The 18,276-nt window shown below is 46.9% G+C and overlaps 1 protein-coding gene across 1 annotated transcript; it reads right to left on the reverse strand.

Moving 5' to 3' along the window:
• Positions 1 to 858: 858 nt before the first annotated feature.
• On the reverse strand, positions 859 to 11,558 carry LOC126234410 (cuticle protein 21-like). Its single transcript, XM_049943101.1, has 2 exons — positions 11,529 to 11,558; positions 859 to 1,481 (listed from the first exon to the last, which is right to left on the reverse strand). The coding sequence occupies exons 1-2, from the start codon at positions 11,538 to 11,540 to the stop codon at positions 963 to 965; spliced, it is 531 nt and encodes a 176-aa protein (XP_049799058.1). The 5' UTR covers positions 11,541 to 11,558; the 3' UTR covers positions 859 to 962.
• Positions 11,559 to 18,276: the final 6,718 nt, after the last annotated feature.

Consider the following 18,276-nt stretch of genomic DNA (forward strand, 5'->3'; position numbering starts at 1 on the left):
CCAATGCCTATGAACACAACATTTTGGCACAGACAACGACTACAGACCAGTGAAGGAAAATGGTGAATGGTACAGGTGGATGGCTGCCTCCTATGATGAGGGTACTGGAAGGCCAGTACAACGTTATGACAAATGTCTTAAACTGAAGCGGTGGCTACGTAGAGAAGTGGCCGAAATGTGTAGCTGCCTGTTGCAGATGAAACGTTTTTGCTTGTCACTGTAGTTTTCATTTCGCGTCCGATCGGACCTTAATAAACGAATAGCCCTCGTGTTTCTAGATTCCTTGCTTAAAGCTGCCGCGCGGGATTAGCCGAGCAGTCTAAGGCGCTGCAGTCATGGACTGTGCGGCTGGTCCCAGCGGAGGTTCGAGTCCTCCTTCGGGCATGGGTGTGTGTGTTTGTCCTTAGGATAATTTAGGCTAAGTAGAGTATAAACTTAGGGACTGATGACCTTAGCAGTTAAGTCACATAAGATTTCACACACATTTTTTTGCTTAAAGCTGTTTCTTAAAACTTTCTAACTACGCATTCGTCAGATACGTTCAAGCATGTGCCACTTTTTCAGCATCTCCTTGATGCGCTCCTGTCTGTCAAAGAAATAGAAATAGAAATATGAAAGCAATAAAAGCGTTATTGATAACATTTTCATGGATTAGTGAAGTGTTCTCTGCTTGAGATTCTTCATTTTATAAGGACAGTTCATGTAGTCTGGTATGAAACCTTTGAGACCAAGGGTTATTTGTATGTTTACACCAAGCACTTAAATATTTCATGTCATTTTTCCTGCTGTAGTTAACGGAACAATGAAAGATTTCTGTTGACTTGGCAGATAAACTATAAATCAAGGTTGTAAACCAAATTAAGATATACGTTCAACGTTTATTTTAGCACATTGAACTAGAAGATGAAATGAAAAAATTTGTACAAGGTGGATGTTCTAGTCAATATACATGCTGGGAGTGTTTAACCAAGGTAAGCTTTGCCGTAGGCCAGGGCGGGGGCAGCGTACGCAGCCCTAGCGATGGGGGCGGCAGCGATGGCGGGGGCAGCGGCGATGGCGGGGCCGGCGTGCACACCAGCCTCCTTGTGCACGACGGCGTTGAAGCCGTTGACGGGGTCGGCGGTGTAGTCGACGACGCGGATGGAGCCGTCGGGCTCGGCAACGCTGTAGCTGCCCTGGACAACGTCTCCACTGCGACTCTCCTGCTGGGCCTTGGAGTCTCCGGTGATGGCGTCAGACACGCTGTAGCCGAAGCTGTACTGGGGGTTGGGGTCGTACTCGGCGGCCACGGCGGCGGGCGCCGCGACGGCTCTCACAGCGGGGGCGGCAACGGCAAGGGGAGCAGCACGAAGGGCGGGGGCGGCGTAGGCCACGGGGGCGGCGTAGGCGCCGGCGGCGATGGCAGGGCCGGGGGCGTAGACGGCGGGGGCGCCCAGGTAGCCGGCGCGGGCCACGGCCACGAGGGCGGCGAGGATGAACAGCTGCAGGAGGAAAGAAAACACTGCACTTAAATACATACCCCACACGTGAAACACACTGAAGTGACAAAAGAAATATGCACATGTACAGATGGCGGTAGTATCGCGTACAGAAGCATAGGGCAGTGCATTGGCGGAGCTATCTTTTGCGCTGACTTGTTTCATGCGAAATAGTTTCCGATCTGATTATGGCCAATCGATGAGAATTAACAGACTTTGAAAGAGGAATGGTAGTTGCAGTTAGAAGCATAGGACATTCCATTACGTAAATCGTTAGGGCAGCCAATATCCCGAGATCTACGGTGTCAAGAGTGTGCCGAGAATACATAATTTCAGGAATTACTTCTCACCAAGGACAAAGCAGCGGCGTTTGCGTAGTGTTCTCAGTGCTAACATACAAACAACATGGCGTGAAATAACCGCAGAAATCCATGTGGGATGTACATAGCACGTATCCGTTAGGAGAGTGCGGCGAAATTTGGCATTAATGGGCTATGGCTACAGACGACAGATGCGTCCGTGTCTTTGCTAACGGCAAAACGTAGCCTACAGCGCCTCTCATGGCCTCGTGACCATATCAGTCGGAGCCTGGGCGACTGGAAAACCGTGGCCTGAGCACTATGGGACTTAATATCTGAGGTCATCAGTCCCCTAGAACTTAGAACTTCTTAAACCTAACTAACCTAAAGACATCACACACATCCATGCCCGCGGCAGGATTCGAACCTGCGTCCGAAGCAGTCGTGCGGCTCCGGACTGAGCGCCTAGAACCGCTCGGCTACCGCGGCCGGCCGTCAGATGAATCCCAATTTCAGTTGGTAAGAGCTGATGGTGGGGTTCGAATGTGGAGTAGACTACACGAAACCGTGAACTCAAGTTGTAAACGAGGCACCGTTCAGGCTGATTGTGGCTCCATAATGGTGAGGGCTGTGTTTACATGGAATGGACTGGGACCTCTGCTCCAACTGAACTTATCATCGAATGCAAATGGTTATGTTCGGCTACTTGAAGAACGTTTCCAGCCATTCATTGAGTTCATGTTCCCAAACATTTCCAAACAATGGCGGAATTTTTATGGGTGACAATGCGTCATGTAACTGGGAAACAACTGTCCGCGATTGATTTGAAAAATATTCTGGACGATTCGAGCGAATGATTTAGCCATCCAGATCGGCCAATATAAATCCCATCGAACAGTTATGGGACGTAATCGAGAGGTCAGTTCGTGAACAAAGCCCTGCACCGGCAACACTTTCGGAATTATGGACGGCTATAAGAGGCAGAATGGGTCAATATTTCTGCAGGAGACTTCCAACATGTTGTTGAGTCCATGCCATTTGGCGTTGCTGCAATAGTCCGGGGAAATAGGTCGGATGCGATATTAGGAGGTATCCCATAAATTTTGTCACCTTCTTACTGCAGAAACATGCGCTTTTAGCGAAAGAGCAAATGGGTGCTCACAACTAATAGTTTATTTTACTAACGTGCCTGAATGTCGAGCGTTCGGCAAAGTGTGACGCCCATAGTAACAATGCAAGAGAAATTGCACTATTTCTGACCTTTGTAGACAAACGTCAGAGTAACACTGGGTGAATTAATATTATGTCGTGGACTATACTCTGAAGACCGTTTTCTGGTCCTCTCCAGCAAAACACTACTAGCTATTGAGGGTCTGTCCATTAGGCAACCAATTTCAATGTTTCTTCAGTTTTTCTTATTAACATATTCTACAATAGTTGCTACACTGTTAATCGCCAGGCACTTGATCAGTAGGAGTACGAGCGACCTACTTCTGATAACGTACAAAGGGTAATCACAGAGTCGTAGTAACCACCTTGAGAAAATAAAGTTACGTAATTATTTGTTTATAGAGGAAACACATTAGCAGTTGAGAACATTAACCTTTTTCAACTGTATATTGGAATTATGACAAAGCAGATTTATGCCGGACCGGGACTCGACCCCGGATTTCCCGCAAATCGCGAGCGGTCGCCTTAACAGCTTCGGCCATCCCAGCACGAATCACCGCCAGACCCAAACTTCCATACGTCGTTGTCCATGTGTCACAACCTGCACTCGTACGTGCGTACATTCCATACATGTCCGAAGGAACATTACATCACTGTACGACACACACTGATTTTTCGTATTTTTCGTTTGTTTGTTTGTTTGTTTGTAGATATATGCCTGCAGCCCTGGTACATACTGGAATCTGCGTGTCAGAGTACTTTACCAGACCGCCAGAGAAGACAAGACAAAATGACGCAACCCAGCTCCACTACGAGTGGTCTGCGCCATAGTCTTGTGTCTTCTTGCGGCAAGCTACGATACACTGGCGTGTGGATTTCGATGTACCAGAGCTTCAAGCATATACATGTAAAGAAACAAACAAAAAATAACAAAAATGACTCTGAGCACTATGGGACTCAACTGCTGAGGTCATAAGTCCCCTAGAACTACTTAAACCTAACTAACCTAAGGACAACAGACACATCCATGCCCGAGGCAGGATTCGAACCTGCGACCGTAGCGGTCGTGCGGTTCCAGACTGGAGCGCCAGAACCGCTCGGCCACCAGCGGCCGGCAAAAAATAACAACATGGATTTTTCTTTTCGATACGATAGTTGAAATGTTTATGACTACCTCTCATGGACACTCTTCCCTTTTCCTGTTAGACCAAATCGACAACATTGTTGCATCGAGAACGCTAGCTAAAATCCCAATATCGGTGAAAAAAATGTCACGGCGACTAGTCTGAATAACTGAGGAGCTACTTGATGGAGAAATAGCGGCTCTCTTTTCGAAAGTCGACATTAATGGTCGAGAGAGATGTGAGATGCTCACGCGTCCGTCCTCTAATACTACACTCCTGGAAATTGAAATAAGAACACCGTGAATTCATTGTCCCAGGAAGGGGAAACTTTATTGACACATTCCTGGGGTCAGATACATCACATGATCACACTGACAGAACCACAGGCACATACACACAGGCAACAGAGCATGCACAATGTCGGCACTAGTACAGTGTATATCCACCTTTCGCAGCAATGCAGGCTGCTATTCTCCCATGGAGACGATCGTAGAGATGCTGGATGTAGTCCTGTGGAACGGCTTGCCATGCCATTTCCACCTGGCGCCTCAGTTGGACCAGCGTTCGTGCTGGACGTTCAGACCGCGTGAGACGACGCTTCATCCAGTCCCAAACATGCTCAATGGGGGACAGATCCGGAGATCTTGCTGGCCAGGGTAGTTGACTTACACCTTCTAGAGCACGTTGGGTGGCACGGGATACATGCGGACGTGCATTGTCCTGTTGGAACAGCAAGTTCCCTTGCCGGTCTAGGAATGGTAGAACGATGGGTTCGATGACGGTTTAGATGTACCTTGCACTATTCAGTGTCCCCTCGACGATCACCAGTGGTGTACGGCCAGTGTAGGAGATCGCTCCCCACACCATGATGCCGGGTGTTGGCCCTGTGTGCCTCGGTCGTATGCAGTCCTGATTGTGGCGCTCACCTGCACGGCGCCAAACACGCATACGACCATCATTGGCACCAAGGCAGAAGCGACTCTCATCGATGAAGACGACACGTCTCCATTCGTCCCTCCATTCACGCCTGTCGCGGCACCACTGGAGGCGGGCTGCACGATGTTGGGGCGTGAGCGGAAGACGGCCTAACGGTGTGCGGGACCGTAGCCCAGCTTCATGGAGACGGTTGCGAATGGTCCTCGCCGATACCCCAGGAGCAACAGTGTCCCTAATTTGCTGGGAAGTGGCGGTGCGGTCCCCTACGGCACTGCGTAGGATCCTACGGTCTTGGCGTGCATCCGTGCGTCACTGCGGTCCGGTCCCAGGTCGACGGGCACGTGCACCTTCCGCCGACCACTGGCGTCAACATCGATGTACTGTGGAGACCTCACGCCCCACGTGTTGAGCAATTCGGCGGTACGTCCACCCGGCCTCCCGCATGCCCACTATACGCCCTCGCTCAAAGTCCGTCAACTGCACATACGGTTCACGTCCACGCTGTCGCGGCATGCTACCAGTGTTAAAGACTGCGATGGAGCTCCGTATGCCACGGCAAACTGGCTGACACTGACGGCGGCGGTGCACAAATGCTGCGCAGCTAGCGCCATTCGACGGCCAACACCGCGGTTCCTGGTGTGTCCGCTGTGCCGTGCGTGTGATCATTGCTTGTACAGCCCTCTCGCAGTGTCCGGAGCAAGTATGGTGGGTCTGACACACCGGTGTCAATGTGTTCTTTTTTCCATTTCCAGGAGTGTATCTAATGAGAGAGAGGTGGCGGAGTGAGGCCGCAGATAAGACACAGAAATCACGCTCTAGCGTTTCAAATCCCCTTAAAGCGATTCAAATTTTGGCTCCCCGTGATTTCCCCTACAGCGACTGAAATAGTTTCTTTGAAAAGGACACCGTCGATTACTTCCCAATCGTTGTGCTATCTAGGTCTGAGCTCCATACCTAATATCCTTGTCATCGACGAGGCAGCGGCTGAAGCAGTGGTCACTAGCACCAGCGAGTTTCGTGTTCTGACACATGCAGAACAATGACGCCTCATCCACATTACCTCTGCTGTCCTGCATCTGCCAGTTCAGAACAGTTACCTCTACTGCCATTCATCTGTACGCTCACTTTTACCTCTATAGAATTTCACTGTTTTCCTCTATAATTATTTCCATGCCTATAACACCTACAGCCACCACAAAAGCTACGCTGGTGCGATGTGTAAGACCCGCACTCGCATTCTGGAGGGGAGAAGTTGAAATCCTGATTTAAGCTGTCATAGTAACCCTAAAAACCAATATCAGTAATACACTTGTGTTCAAAACGTAGCACGAATGTAATTTTTCGCTGATGTGTCACTGCCAAATAACGTAACTCGATGAAACTTGGACCATACACAGAAAGAACTGCTGTATGACCACTCTTAATGCGCCCAAGAACAGTATCGAAGACGTTCGTTTTGGTGGTCCAGGTGTTATGGTGTAGCGAGGTATGATACTGCATGAGCGTATTGAGTGCCAAATCTTTGAAGACGGTACACTCACCGGACAAGCTTTTTGTGACACTGTACTTCTATCGCACGTGCGTCTTTTTTTTGTGGTAAGGTCTTATGGGACCAAACTGCTGAGGTCATCAGTTCCTAAGCTTACACTCTATTTAATCGACCTTACGCTAAGGACGACACACACTCCCATGCCCGAGGGAGGACTCGAACCTCCGACGAGGGGAGCCGCGCGGACCGTGACAAGACTCCTAAGACCGCACGGCTACCCCTTGCGGCCGTGCGTCTCTCCAGAGGTGGATTCGCCCCTGGCTTAATTTTTATGGGTGACAATGCACGACCGCATCGGACAGCACAGGTGGAGCAGCTCGTGGAACTAGAGGATATTCCGCGAATGGACTGGCCTGTCCGTTACCCGACTTACATCCCATGGGTCACGTCTGGGACGTATAGGGGACATATTGCAGAAGGACATGCACCAAAGAACATCCAGCAGCTGTCATCCGCGGAGCTGGAAAAATGGAACGCCCTACCAGGAGAACTCCAGACCAGCCTTGTTGCCAGCATGAGAGCACGTTGCAGTGCATGCAGTGGCGTCCGTGGTGATCACCCACCCTATTAGAATCGTGTCCCACCGTTTGTAATGTCCAGGGGACCATCATAAAACGCACTCACATCAATGTAATTATTGTCTTTGAACATAACTGTCATTTCTTTCCCTCTCATTACATAATTCTTTCAGTTATCTTCTGCACTGTTATACACCATACTGTACTGTAACATTTCATTCTATGTATCGAGCTATGTTTCTTTGCAGTGACACATCACGCGGAAGTTACTTTCCTCCTAAATTTCTGCACGCAAGTGAGTGTGCATATTACCAGTTACGATTTACGATCTAGAAACTGTGTCTCTGAATAAGGGTAGTGCTCGTAAACTACAGCACACACTAAGAACCACCTAACTGCAGATGCTAGGAGTCAGCCTACTGAATATTGTGCGATCCCAGGACATTATCTCTTACTGGCTTCACATTCTAAGTTAATCCTAGTTGTTGATATGCACTCAGCCGGCCGCTGTAGCCGAGCGTTTCTAGGCGCTTCAGTTTGGAACCACGCGACCGCTACGGTCGCAGGTTCGAATCCTGCCTCGGGCATGGATGTTTGTGATGTCCTTAGGTTAGTTAGGTTTAAGTAGTTCTGAGTTATAGGGGACTGACGACCTTAGAAGTTAAGTCCCATAGTGCTCAGAGCCGTTTGAACCATTTCTAGGGGACTGATGACCTCAGGTGTTGAATCCCATAGTGCTCAGAACCATTTGAACCATTTTGATATGCACTAACACCATTTAATCTCTACCACATTGATCCTTGCACTCTGGGATAAGCCACGTCATTCAACAGTAATTTACAAAATAATAGCTGAGGTTCTAGTCCCGCTCTCTTGACAGAATCAGTGTATAACATTTTATTGCCTGATTTTAGCTGCTTACGCTAGCTCACGTTTCTTTCTTAGTTGAATCGCAGTTTACTTACATCTCCGCAAGCATTACTCTTGATTTTAAGACATCAGTTGAAAGGATACTTCGCAAACCGGCGTCATACGCGTTTACTAGCGCCCGCTTAGTTGGTGCGTGGCCGTTCCCGAAAGGACTACACTCGACTGCCTGTACTGCTCAAGAACCATGAATCATTTTCGATAGCACGCAACAACGAATTGCTAAAAACAAAAATACGGAAATTTGTGATAAGATCTTATGGACCAAACTGCTGAGGTCATCGGTCGCTAAGCTTACACACTATTTAACCTAACTTAAACTAACACACAGTAAGGACAACACCCACACACCCATGCCCGAGGGAGAACTCGAACCTCCGACCTCTGACGGGGAGAGCCGCGCGAACGGTGACAAGACGTCCTAGTCTGCGCGGCTAACCCGCGCGGCACAAGAAGATGAACAAATGACGCGAAACCTACACAAAAACTGTTTGTGAGGGAGGAAACTGCAGCCACATACATTATACGTGAATGAATAATTTATTTGACACGGCAGTGACGAATTATGGTACATATTTTACATTATTTCTTCAAGAAAAATCGTTTGTTTGTCATCGAAATCTAGAATTTTTAGGATGAACCCGACTTCCGTCTGATGATAGGTTCTCTTTCCGAAACTACACTCTAGCCATAAAATTTGCAACACCAGGAAGACAGCAAGCTGCAAAGGCAAAATTGGCGTGCTTTCCACCTTGGTCCGAATAACATGAGTGTCATGTGACTATGGAATTGATGGGTTCAGCAGTGCCATCCTCAGCTTCGTACTGGATCTCAGTGGCCCCACGCGACTTGCGCCTGAGAGTACAGACATATTGTTCGCTCTGCCGCGCTTGATGTAGGCAACGAGTCAGGAGATAAATGTGCTTGTTTGCAGCAAGACAAGTATCATTACCGACAACAATATGAGGGTTGGAGGACAACATTCGTCAGCATAACGACCATTGTTCCGCCTTCCATTGAGGTGGCACAAAGAGTGTTGCAACACCGGACACAGGAGTGCTGGCACGTCGTGCCTTCAGACGAGTCCCAAAGGACATATACGTCTGCAGAGGATGGAATGAAAACGAACGTAGCCATATCGCATTATGTATCGTCATACTGCCCCAGCACGAGGCGTGACAGTACGGAATGCCACTGGGTGCGCAAGACGATCACATCTGGACCGAATAGCTAGTGATTTTTGACATTTCTAGAGTGTTTCAGCCTATGGCTGTGCCCTTCTTGGAGGTCTCCATGATACTATCTTTCAAAAAATAATCGAACTCCGCATGCTGTCCTTGCTGTCCTGATGTATCTCGATTCAGAGAGTGTTCGACTATTGCTGTGGTTTGCACGTTTTCCAGATCTCTCACCCACTGTGAACATCTGGTCATACGTTGCTGAGAGACTGGCACGCCACCATCCGCTAGCCTCTATAACTGATGAACTATGGCTTGCAATTGAAGCAGCGTGGAATGGTGAGCCCAATTCATTTCGATGCCCAGCCTGGTTAGAGTCGTTGCTGCAGACAGAGGTGACAGATCTGTATACTGGATTTCCCTCCCAGTATGCCCCCAAATCACCTACATTTTTAATCACGTATTCTTCCTGCTTTATTGTATAAAGTAAAACTTCGTTATTTGTTGTCCTTATTGGTACTAGAATTTTAATGAGGAGCAGCATAATTACGTAGAACTGACTTACTACTCCAGAAATACACTGTAAGGAAAAAAAAACGCACCACGAAACAATTATCAGAACGAGATGGATATAGGTAGACGTGAGTACGTCTACAGACAAACAAATGATTACAGTTTCGTAAACACTGGATGATTTATCCAAGACAGAGTGCTCCACTAACTGAGCAGGTAAACAACGCGTTGGTACACATCTGGCGGCCCTTACGTTTGCAGTTATTCGGCTTGATGTTGACTGATAGAGTTGTTGGAGGTGGTCCTGGGGATGTAGTTCCAAGTTCCGTCCAACTGGCGCTTTAGATCTTCAAAATCCCGAGCCAGTTGCAAGGCCCTATCCATAACGCTCCAAACACGCTCATTTGGGAAAATATCCAGCGCACTTTGCTAGCCAAGATAGGGTTTGGCAAGCACCAAGTCAAGCAGTGTGTGAGCGGGTATTATCTTGCTGAAATGTAAGCCCAATACGGCTTGCCGTGAAGGGCAACAAAACGGAGCGTGTAACATCGTCGACCTACCACTATGCTGTAAGGATGCCGTGGATGACAACCAAACGGGTCCTGCTCTGAAAAGAAATCCCATCCCAGACCATCATTCGTGGCTGTTAGGCCGTATGGCGGGCGACAGTCAGATTTCTATCCAATTCTGTCTGGGGCACCTCCAGGCATGTTACCGCTGGTCATTGTGCCTGATTTCGAAGCTGGGCTCATCACAAAAGACAGTTCTATTGAGATTCCAGGCCGAAGATGTGACTCGAGACAGTACAGCGGTAGTCGACGGTATTCTATACCCTGTTTTGTTGCCATTCATGGCAAACCATCCTGGGCTTACATTTCAGCGAGATACTGCCCGCCCGCACACGGCGAGAGTTTCTGCTGCTTGTCTTCGTGCTTGACAAACCCTACCTTGGCCAGCAAGGTGGCCGGATCTCTCCCCAATGGAGAACGTTTGGAACATTTTGGACAGGGGCCTCCAACCAGCTCGAGATTTTGACGATATAACGCTCCAAGTAGACAGAATTTGGCAAGATATCCCGTAGGAGGACACCCAACAACTCATCAATCAATGCCAAGCGAAATAACTACTTGCGTAAAGGCCAGAGATGGACCAACATATTACTGACTTGCTCAATTTGTGAAGCTCGTTCTCTTGAATAAATCATCCGATTTTTCTGAAATTTTAATCATTTGTTTGTATGTACATGTACATCATTTCTATAGATTTTCGTCCCTTTTTCCCCCCTTATACCGAAGTATGGCCCGTCGCAGCTTCATTCCTCACTGAAATTTTCAGAAACAGTCACGGTATTTCCAAGCCGCTATGGTGTGGTTCCTGAAGAGGGGCAGCAGCCTTTTCAGTAGTTGCAGGGGCAACAGTCTGGATGATTGACTGATCTGGCCTTGTAACATTAACCAAAACGGCCTTGCTGTTGTGGTACTGCGAACGGCTGAAAGCAAGGGGAAACTACAGCCGTAATTTTTCCCGAGGGCATGCAGCTTTACTGTATGGATTAGCATGGAGAGCTGCATCAAACCAGTCTCAGGACTGAAGACCACAACAACAACAATGGTAAATATAACTACACAAGAATTTTTAAGAAAAGTATAAACGCAAGATAAGCCAGTCTGTCTACTAACGAGCTTAGTATCGCCACGTACGGTACTCGAAAAATCGGTCTTCGGCTCTAATGAGGAATAATGCTCTAAAAGATTCAAAGATTGTCTCTAGAGTTTACAAATAACTGTATGAAACTCTAGGCGCTGCTACTGTGTGTACGTGTTCCCTGTTCCTCACCTTGCAGGCCATGACGTCGGAGGAGGCGGCTCGTGGAGTGCTCTGGCAGCTGGGCGCTGCGGCGTGTCTTATATAGCGGCCGCCGGCGTCTAAGTAGCCAGCTGGTCCGCCGTCTGCAGCCCTGCCACAGGACCGGACCGGGCTTAGCACAGTAGCGCCTAATTGGGCGTGGTGCCGCCTCAGATTTCGGGGCACAGTGTTATTTTTATCCGCCACCTACATATCGGGGTCAGTACGTGCACTGACGAGTTTCTGTCGTAAAAACAAAAGCTGCATCACAGTCTATTGTAATCCAAGACTAATGATTCCTACTCAAAGTGAATGACGTTCGTGGATAAACACCCCCCCCCCCCTCCCCCAGGTCCGCTTACAACCCGATACCTTCTTTTAGTGAAGTTGTGCAATAAATTTAGTTTTTCTCCCATTTTATTCAGTACCTCCTTATTAGTTATTCGATCTACCTCTCTACTACTCATCGTTCTTCTGCAACATCACATTTCGAAAGTTTTTAGTGTCCTTCCGTTTGACCTATTTATCGTCTAAGTTGCACTTCTGTATAAGAATATACTCCAGAAAGTACCTTCAGGAAAGGCTTCCTAGCGCTTAAATCTATATTACATGTTAACAAATTCCTCTTTTTCAGAATGTTTTCTTGCTGTAGCCAGTCAAATTTTATATCTTCTCTGCTTCGGCCATCATGGGACATTTTGCTCTCCAAATAGCAAACCTCATCTACTACTTTTAAAGTCTCATTTCACAGTCTAAATTCTTTAAGAAGTGCCTGATTTAATTCGACTACATTCCATTACCACTCTTTTATTTCTGTGATGTTCATTTCATAAATTATTTTCAAGACACCATCCATTCCGTCCAGCTGATCTATGTGCTTTGCTGCCTCTGGCAGGATTACTATATCATCAGAAAACCGCAACGTTTTTATTTCTTCTTCCTGAACTTTAATTCTCTTGCAAATTATTCCTTCGTTTCCGTTACTAATTGCTCAATGTACGGATTGAATAACGTCGGGGATACGCTGTAACCCTGTCCCACTCCTTCTCAACCATTGCATACTTTTCATGTCCTTCGGTTCTTATAATTCCAATCTGGTTTCAGTTCTAGTTGTAAATAACCTTTTCCTCCCTGTGATTTATACTTTCTACCTTCAGAATTTCAAATAGTGCGTATCAATCAACAGTGTCAGGAGCTTTCAAATGACTCTAAGCACTATGGGACTTAACATCTCAGGTCATCAGTCCCCTAGACTTAGAACTACTTAAACCTAACTAACCTAAGGACATCCCTCACATCCATGCCCCAGGCATGATTCGAACCTGCGACCGTAGCAGCAGCGTGTTTCCGAACTGAAGTGCCTAGAACCGCTCGGTCACAACGGCCGGCGTGAGAAGCTTTCCCTGTATCTATAAAAGCTATCTTCTAAGATACGTCGCAGGGTCAGTATTGCATCGCGAGCTCCTACATTTCTTTGCAATCCGCATATCATCCCTAAGTTAGGTTTCTGTCTGTCTTTCCATTTTTTGTTAGTATTTCCCATCCATGACTTATTACACTGATTGTTCGCTTATATTCGCACCTGTCAGCACCTGCCCTCTTTGTAACTGGAAGAGATCTCAGTAATTTTGAGGGAATGTCTTCTACTTCAAGGTCACTGTTTCGACTTAGTTCATTCAGTGGTCTCTCAAATCCCTGGTGTAGTATCATATCTCCCATCTGATCATCTAATTAATCTTACCTTCGTAAAACACTATCTTCGAGTTCGTTTCTCTTGTACAACCTATTACACCGGGGTCGAAAATTAAAGCCCCAACCGCTATTTCCCCGTCCTTTTTCTAATTCACGATGTAGTCATACTGACTGCAAGATGTCCATACGATCGTGTTCTGCAAGGCAGATGGCATTCAGATCAACGGACAACCACGTCAGAGACGTCAGGGCACGCATCAAACGGGGTACTGTTTGCTGGGTAGTCCCACATCCACAATCGCTGTGTCACAGGCGGTGCAGTGTGGTACAGAAAAGACGGCTCTCTGCCGTAGAGGGCCGTAGGAAGAAAGGAAACAGGACCGTTGCAGACTGTTACCAGATGGCTTAATGTGAATCGTTCAGTTGTTTCTCGGATGTGGTAACAGTTTATAGAGACCGAAACTGTATCCAGAAGACCAGGGCAGGGCCGACCACGTGTGACGTCAGAGAGAAAGGACCGTTATTTGCTGTAAGGATATGACGGTACCGCCTTAGTACTGCAGGGCCACTGGCATCTGATCTCGCAGCTTCCATAGGAGGTGTCGTGACGAAGCAAGCGGTGTACAGAAGGCTTCAGCAGAGTGACCTTTATTGTCGGAGATCTGCTGTATGAGTATCTCTAACACGTCTTCACAGAAGGGAGCGTCTAAAGAGGGGTCGTCAACATGCCACCTGGACGGTCGAACAGTGGGATAACGTTCTTTTCACAGATGAGTCCCGATTCGGTCTGGAGAGTGGTTATTGACGGATTCGCATCTGGAGGGAACGTGGAACGCGATTTCGGGACCCAAGCGTTGTGGAAAGAGACCAGTATTGTGGAGGGTCCCTAATGGTGTGGGCAGGGGTTATGTTGACCACTTCACGAAATTGTGTTGGTGAATCGGCAAGGTTCAACTGCTGTTGGGTATCGTGACGAGATCTTGAGACATAATGTGCGGTTCTTGTGGCGTGCTGTGGGCCCGGACTCCTTACTGATGGACGATAATGCTCGGCCTCATAAAGCGAGGGTGGGTGATGTTTTCTTGGAAACGCAAGATATTGCAAGCATGCCGTGGCTTCCTCGCTCTCCCGATTTGAATACCGTAGAGCATATCCGGGATGCACTAGGGAGGCGGGTTGCATCACCTCAGCGTCCACCAATCACGCTTCAAGACTTGTGAGCAGCTTTGCAGGAAGAATGGGTATTGTAAGGCCTGTATTGCTGCCAGAGAAGGTCACATCCCACACCGAACACATTAACCATTGGTCGGAACATGCGTGCAGATCCGCGTAGTTGGAAAAAACGAAGAACATTTTTGTCTACCGTTATGCATGTTGCACTTGTTTATGTTCTGTATCCTTTACATTGTTTCTACTTTATTATCCCCTGTTTATACAGTTTTGTGGCAAAATAAACGCAGCCTTGCAAAATTTCCGTTTAGTGCTTTAATTTTGGACTCCAGTTTATATATTACTTTCAACTTTCAGCTTTCCCTTCTTTGCTTCTCTGTCCTCCCAATGTTTCTTCCATTTTGTTTCATTTTGATATAGGTGGCATCTACGTTTCTCCGAGTCACATAAGCTTCTACCACCTTGCACTTGTCCTATGGTCCTTCGTACATAACCATTTTGCCCTTTTTACATACCTCATTTTTGAACTTCTGCATTCTCTTTCGCCTGCTGCATTATATATATATATATATATATATATATATATATATATATATATATATATATATATATATATATATATATATTGTTTTCCAATTAAATTTCATACATTTTGTTGTATCCAAAGATATTTACCATGTCTTATCTATTTACCTATTTGATCCCTTACTACCTTTACTATCTTATCTCCCAAAGTCTAATCGTTGGCTAAAGCTCCTTCTAAAACTCTCAACAACCTCTGGTTCTTTCGATTTATCCACGTCCCATCTCGATAATTCCCTTTTTTGCCATTTCTTCGATTTTTATCTGCAGGCCATAAGCTGAACTTGCCGTCAAAGTCCCCCGAATAGTCTTACAGTTTAAAATCTTGTTTCGAAATCTCTCTCCTACTATTCTGCGAGGGGCGTTCCATAAGTAATAGAACAGATTATTTTTTTGTTGGCTGGTTTCCGTTGAAAAAACGGGGAACTTGTTGTGGAAAATCCTCTATAGTTTCATGAAGTTATGATAGGCGGCAAAGCTATACGTAGCCTTCAAAGTGGCATTTTTAACGTAGGGGCGTTCCAAGCAGAGAGCTGCCACTGTGTTTCTTTTGACGGAAAACCAGAGCACCCACAGATATTCATAGGTGCTTGCACAATGTCTACAGAGATCTGGCATTGAACGAAAGCACGGCGAGTCGTTGGGTGAGGCGTATTGTCATCATCGCAACAAGGTCGCGCTGACCTGTAATATATCCCGCATGCCGGCTGGCCGCTCACAGCTGTGACTCCTGCAATGTTGGGACGTACGGACACTCTCATTCGAGGTTATCGACGAATTACAATCAAAGATCTCGCTGCTCAACTAGTAGTGTTGACACACTCGTCCATAAGTTGGGGTACTCAAAAGTGTGTGCCCGCTGGATTCCTCACTGCCTAACAGAAAGGCATAAATAGCAGCGACGGACCATCTGATCATGACAATTTTTGGTCGAAAATCTTCACAGGCGATGACACGTGGGTTCATTATTTCGAACCGGAAACAAAACAGCAATTGATGGAGTGACGCCGTACTACAACTGCTCTGAAGAAGCAGTTCAAAGCTGCACGCTCAGCTGGTAAAATCATGGTGACGTTCGTGTGGGACTCTTAAGCGGTTACGCTGTGTCATGTCCTCACTCATGGTGCAACGATCAACTCTGAATTGTATTGTGCTACCCTCTGGAAATCGAAGGAACGACTTCGGTGCGTTTGTCATCATAGAAATGCAAGCGAATTTCTCTTTTTCCATGACAGCGCAAGGCCTCACACAAGTCTGCTCACCCGAAGGAGCTCAAGAAACTTCACTGAACTGTCCCTCCTCATCCACCCTACGCTCCGGTTCTCGCATCTTCCGACTTCATCCGTTTGTTCCAATAAATGATACATTTCGCGGCTAGCAGTGTGTAGATAATGAGGAAGTTAAGGTTGCAGCAAGACCTTGGCTATTATGTTGACCGGTAGCGTGGTACCATGCGGGTATATAAGCCCTTTCAATAAGGTGTCATAAGCCCGTTGCATTGAACGGAGATTATTTTGAAAAATAGGTTTTGTAGCCAAAAGGTTGAGGAATAATATGGTGGAAAAAACCAATCTGCTTTAAGAAAAGAAAGTGTTGCATTACTTTTTGATCGTCCCTCGAATAATCAGTCTGAAACGTTCCAGTATCCCCCAGATCTCTTCCACGTACACTGTCTTTTTTCACTATTTTTAACCCTTTATCAGCGAGCTTAAACTACATTCTGTGCAAAGTTCTACCACTCAGCTTCCTTCTTTATTCCATTCCCGCACTCCATGTTCTACTGCTATTTTCCCTTCTCTCCCTTTTCCCACTATCGAATTTCAGTCCACTATCATTGGCATATAAATGCGTTCTACCATGGTGAGTGTTGGCTACGTATCTACCTTGGCTCGGATAACGAGTTCACTTTGTTGTTCATAGCAGCTTACTGGCGTTCCCATTTCTTTATTCACTATTAGACCTAATACTGCATTACCTCTATTTTTTAGTATTCATAAGCCCGTATTCAGCTGACTAGTAGTCCTATTCATACGGCACTTCCATCTGTTCAGTCTCCTTTTAAATTCTCTTAAGTGCCTACCCGATTAAGGACTCTAACATTCCACGCTGCCGGCCATAGTGGCCGAGCGGTTCTAGGCGCTACAGTCTGGAACCGCGCGACCGCTACGGTCGCAGGTTCGAATCCTGCCTCGGGCATGGATGTGTGTGATGTCCTTAGGTTAGTTAGGTTTAATTAGTTCTAACTTCTAGGGAACTGATGACCTCAACAGTTAAGTCCCATAGTGCTCAGAGCCATTTGAACCAACCATTCCACGCTCAGGCCCGTAGAATACCAGACTCTTAAACATCCCAGACCCGACGTTTCAAAGGAGTCCATGCAAGTATTACGTCCTGCAACGTATACGACGCTAGCTACCACGAAGCTAAAAGCAGAGAACTCGGGTCTCGTGTGGAAAGCTACCAACAGTACCTCTTCTCATGTACCGCCCGTAAATAGAACAAGAGGGAGAGGAGGGGAGGCGAAATCAATACACTAGTACACGAGAAAACTGAACAATAAAATAATGGTGAACTGCAATAAACACCATAAACATGATGATAGGCATGCATTCAAAGTAAAGAGGAAACCAACAGCAACAGATGTTTTCATAAGTAATAACTCTTGACATTCATACATTCAAGCTCATAAATTAAGTATAATTACAGAATGTGGTGCCACACAACGTGACACTACACAAAACTGGCGCCAATACCATAGGCACATAGGGAACACACACGACACAGATCTCTAAGTCCACGGTATTGGTGATAAGGTGAGAAAACCGTCCCGAAACGCATGTGCTACAAAACGCCACTGTTTCCTGTGCTTGTACCCCGACATCAATATGGGATATGATCACCATGTACACAGGCCGCACAACGGGTTGGCATACTCTGGATCAGGTGGTCGAGCAGCTGCTGGGGGATAGCCTCCCATTCTTGCACCAGTGGCTGTCGGAGCTCCTGAGATGTCGTAGAGGTTTGAAGACGTGCAGCGATACATCGACCGAGGCCATCCAAGACGTGCTCGATGGGGCTTAGGTCTGGAGAACAGGCAGACCACTCCATTCGCCTGGTATCTTCTGTTTCAAGGTACTCCTCCACGATGGCAGCTCGATGGGGCCGTGTGTTATCATCCATCAGGAGGAAGGTGGGACCCACTGCACCCCTGAAAAGGTGGACATACTGGTGCAAAATGACGTCCCAATACACCTGACCTGTTACAGTTCCTCTGCCAAAGACATACAGGGATGTA

This window comes from Schistocerca nitens, chromosome 2 (genome assembly GCF_023898315.1).
Source record: "Schistocerca nitens isolate TAMUIC-IGC-003100 chromosome 2, iqSchNite1.1, whole genome shotgun sequence".
In the NCBI taxonomy this organism is placed as follows: Eukaryota; Metazoa; Arthropoda; class Insecta; order Orthoptera; family Acrididae; genus Schistocerca; species Schistocerca nitens.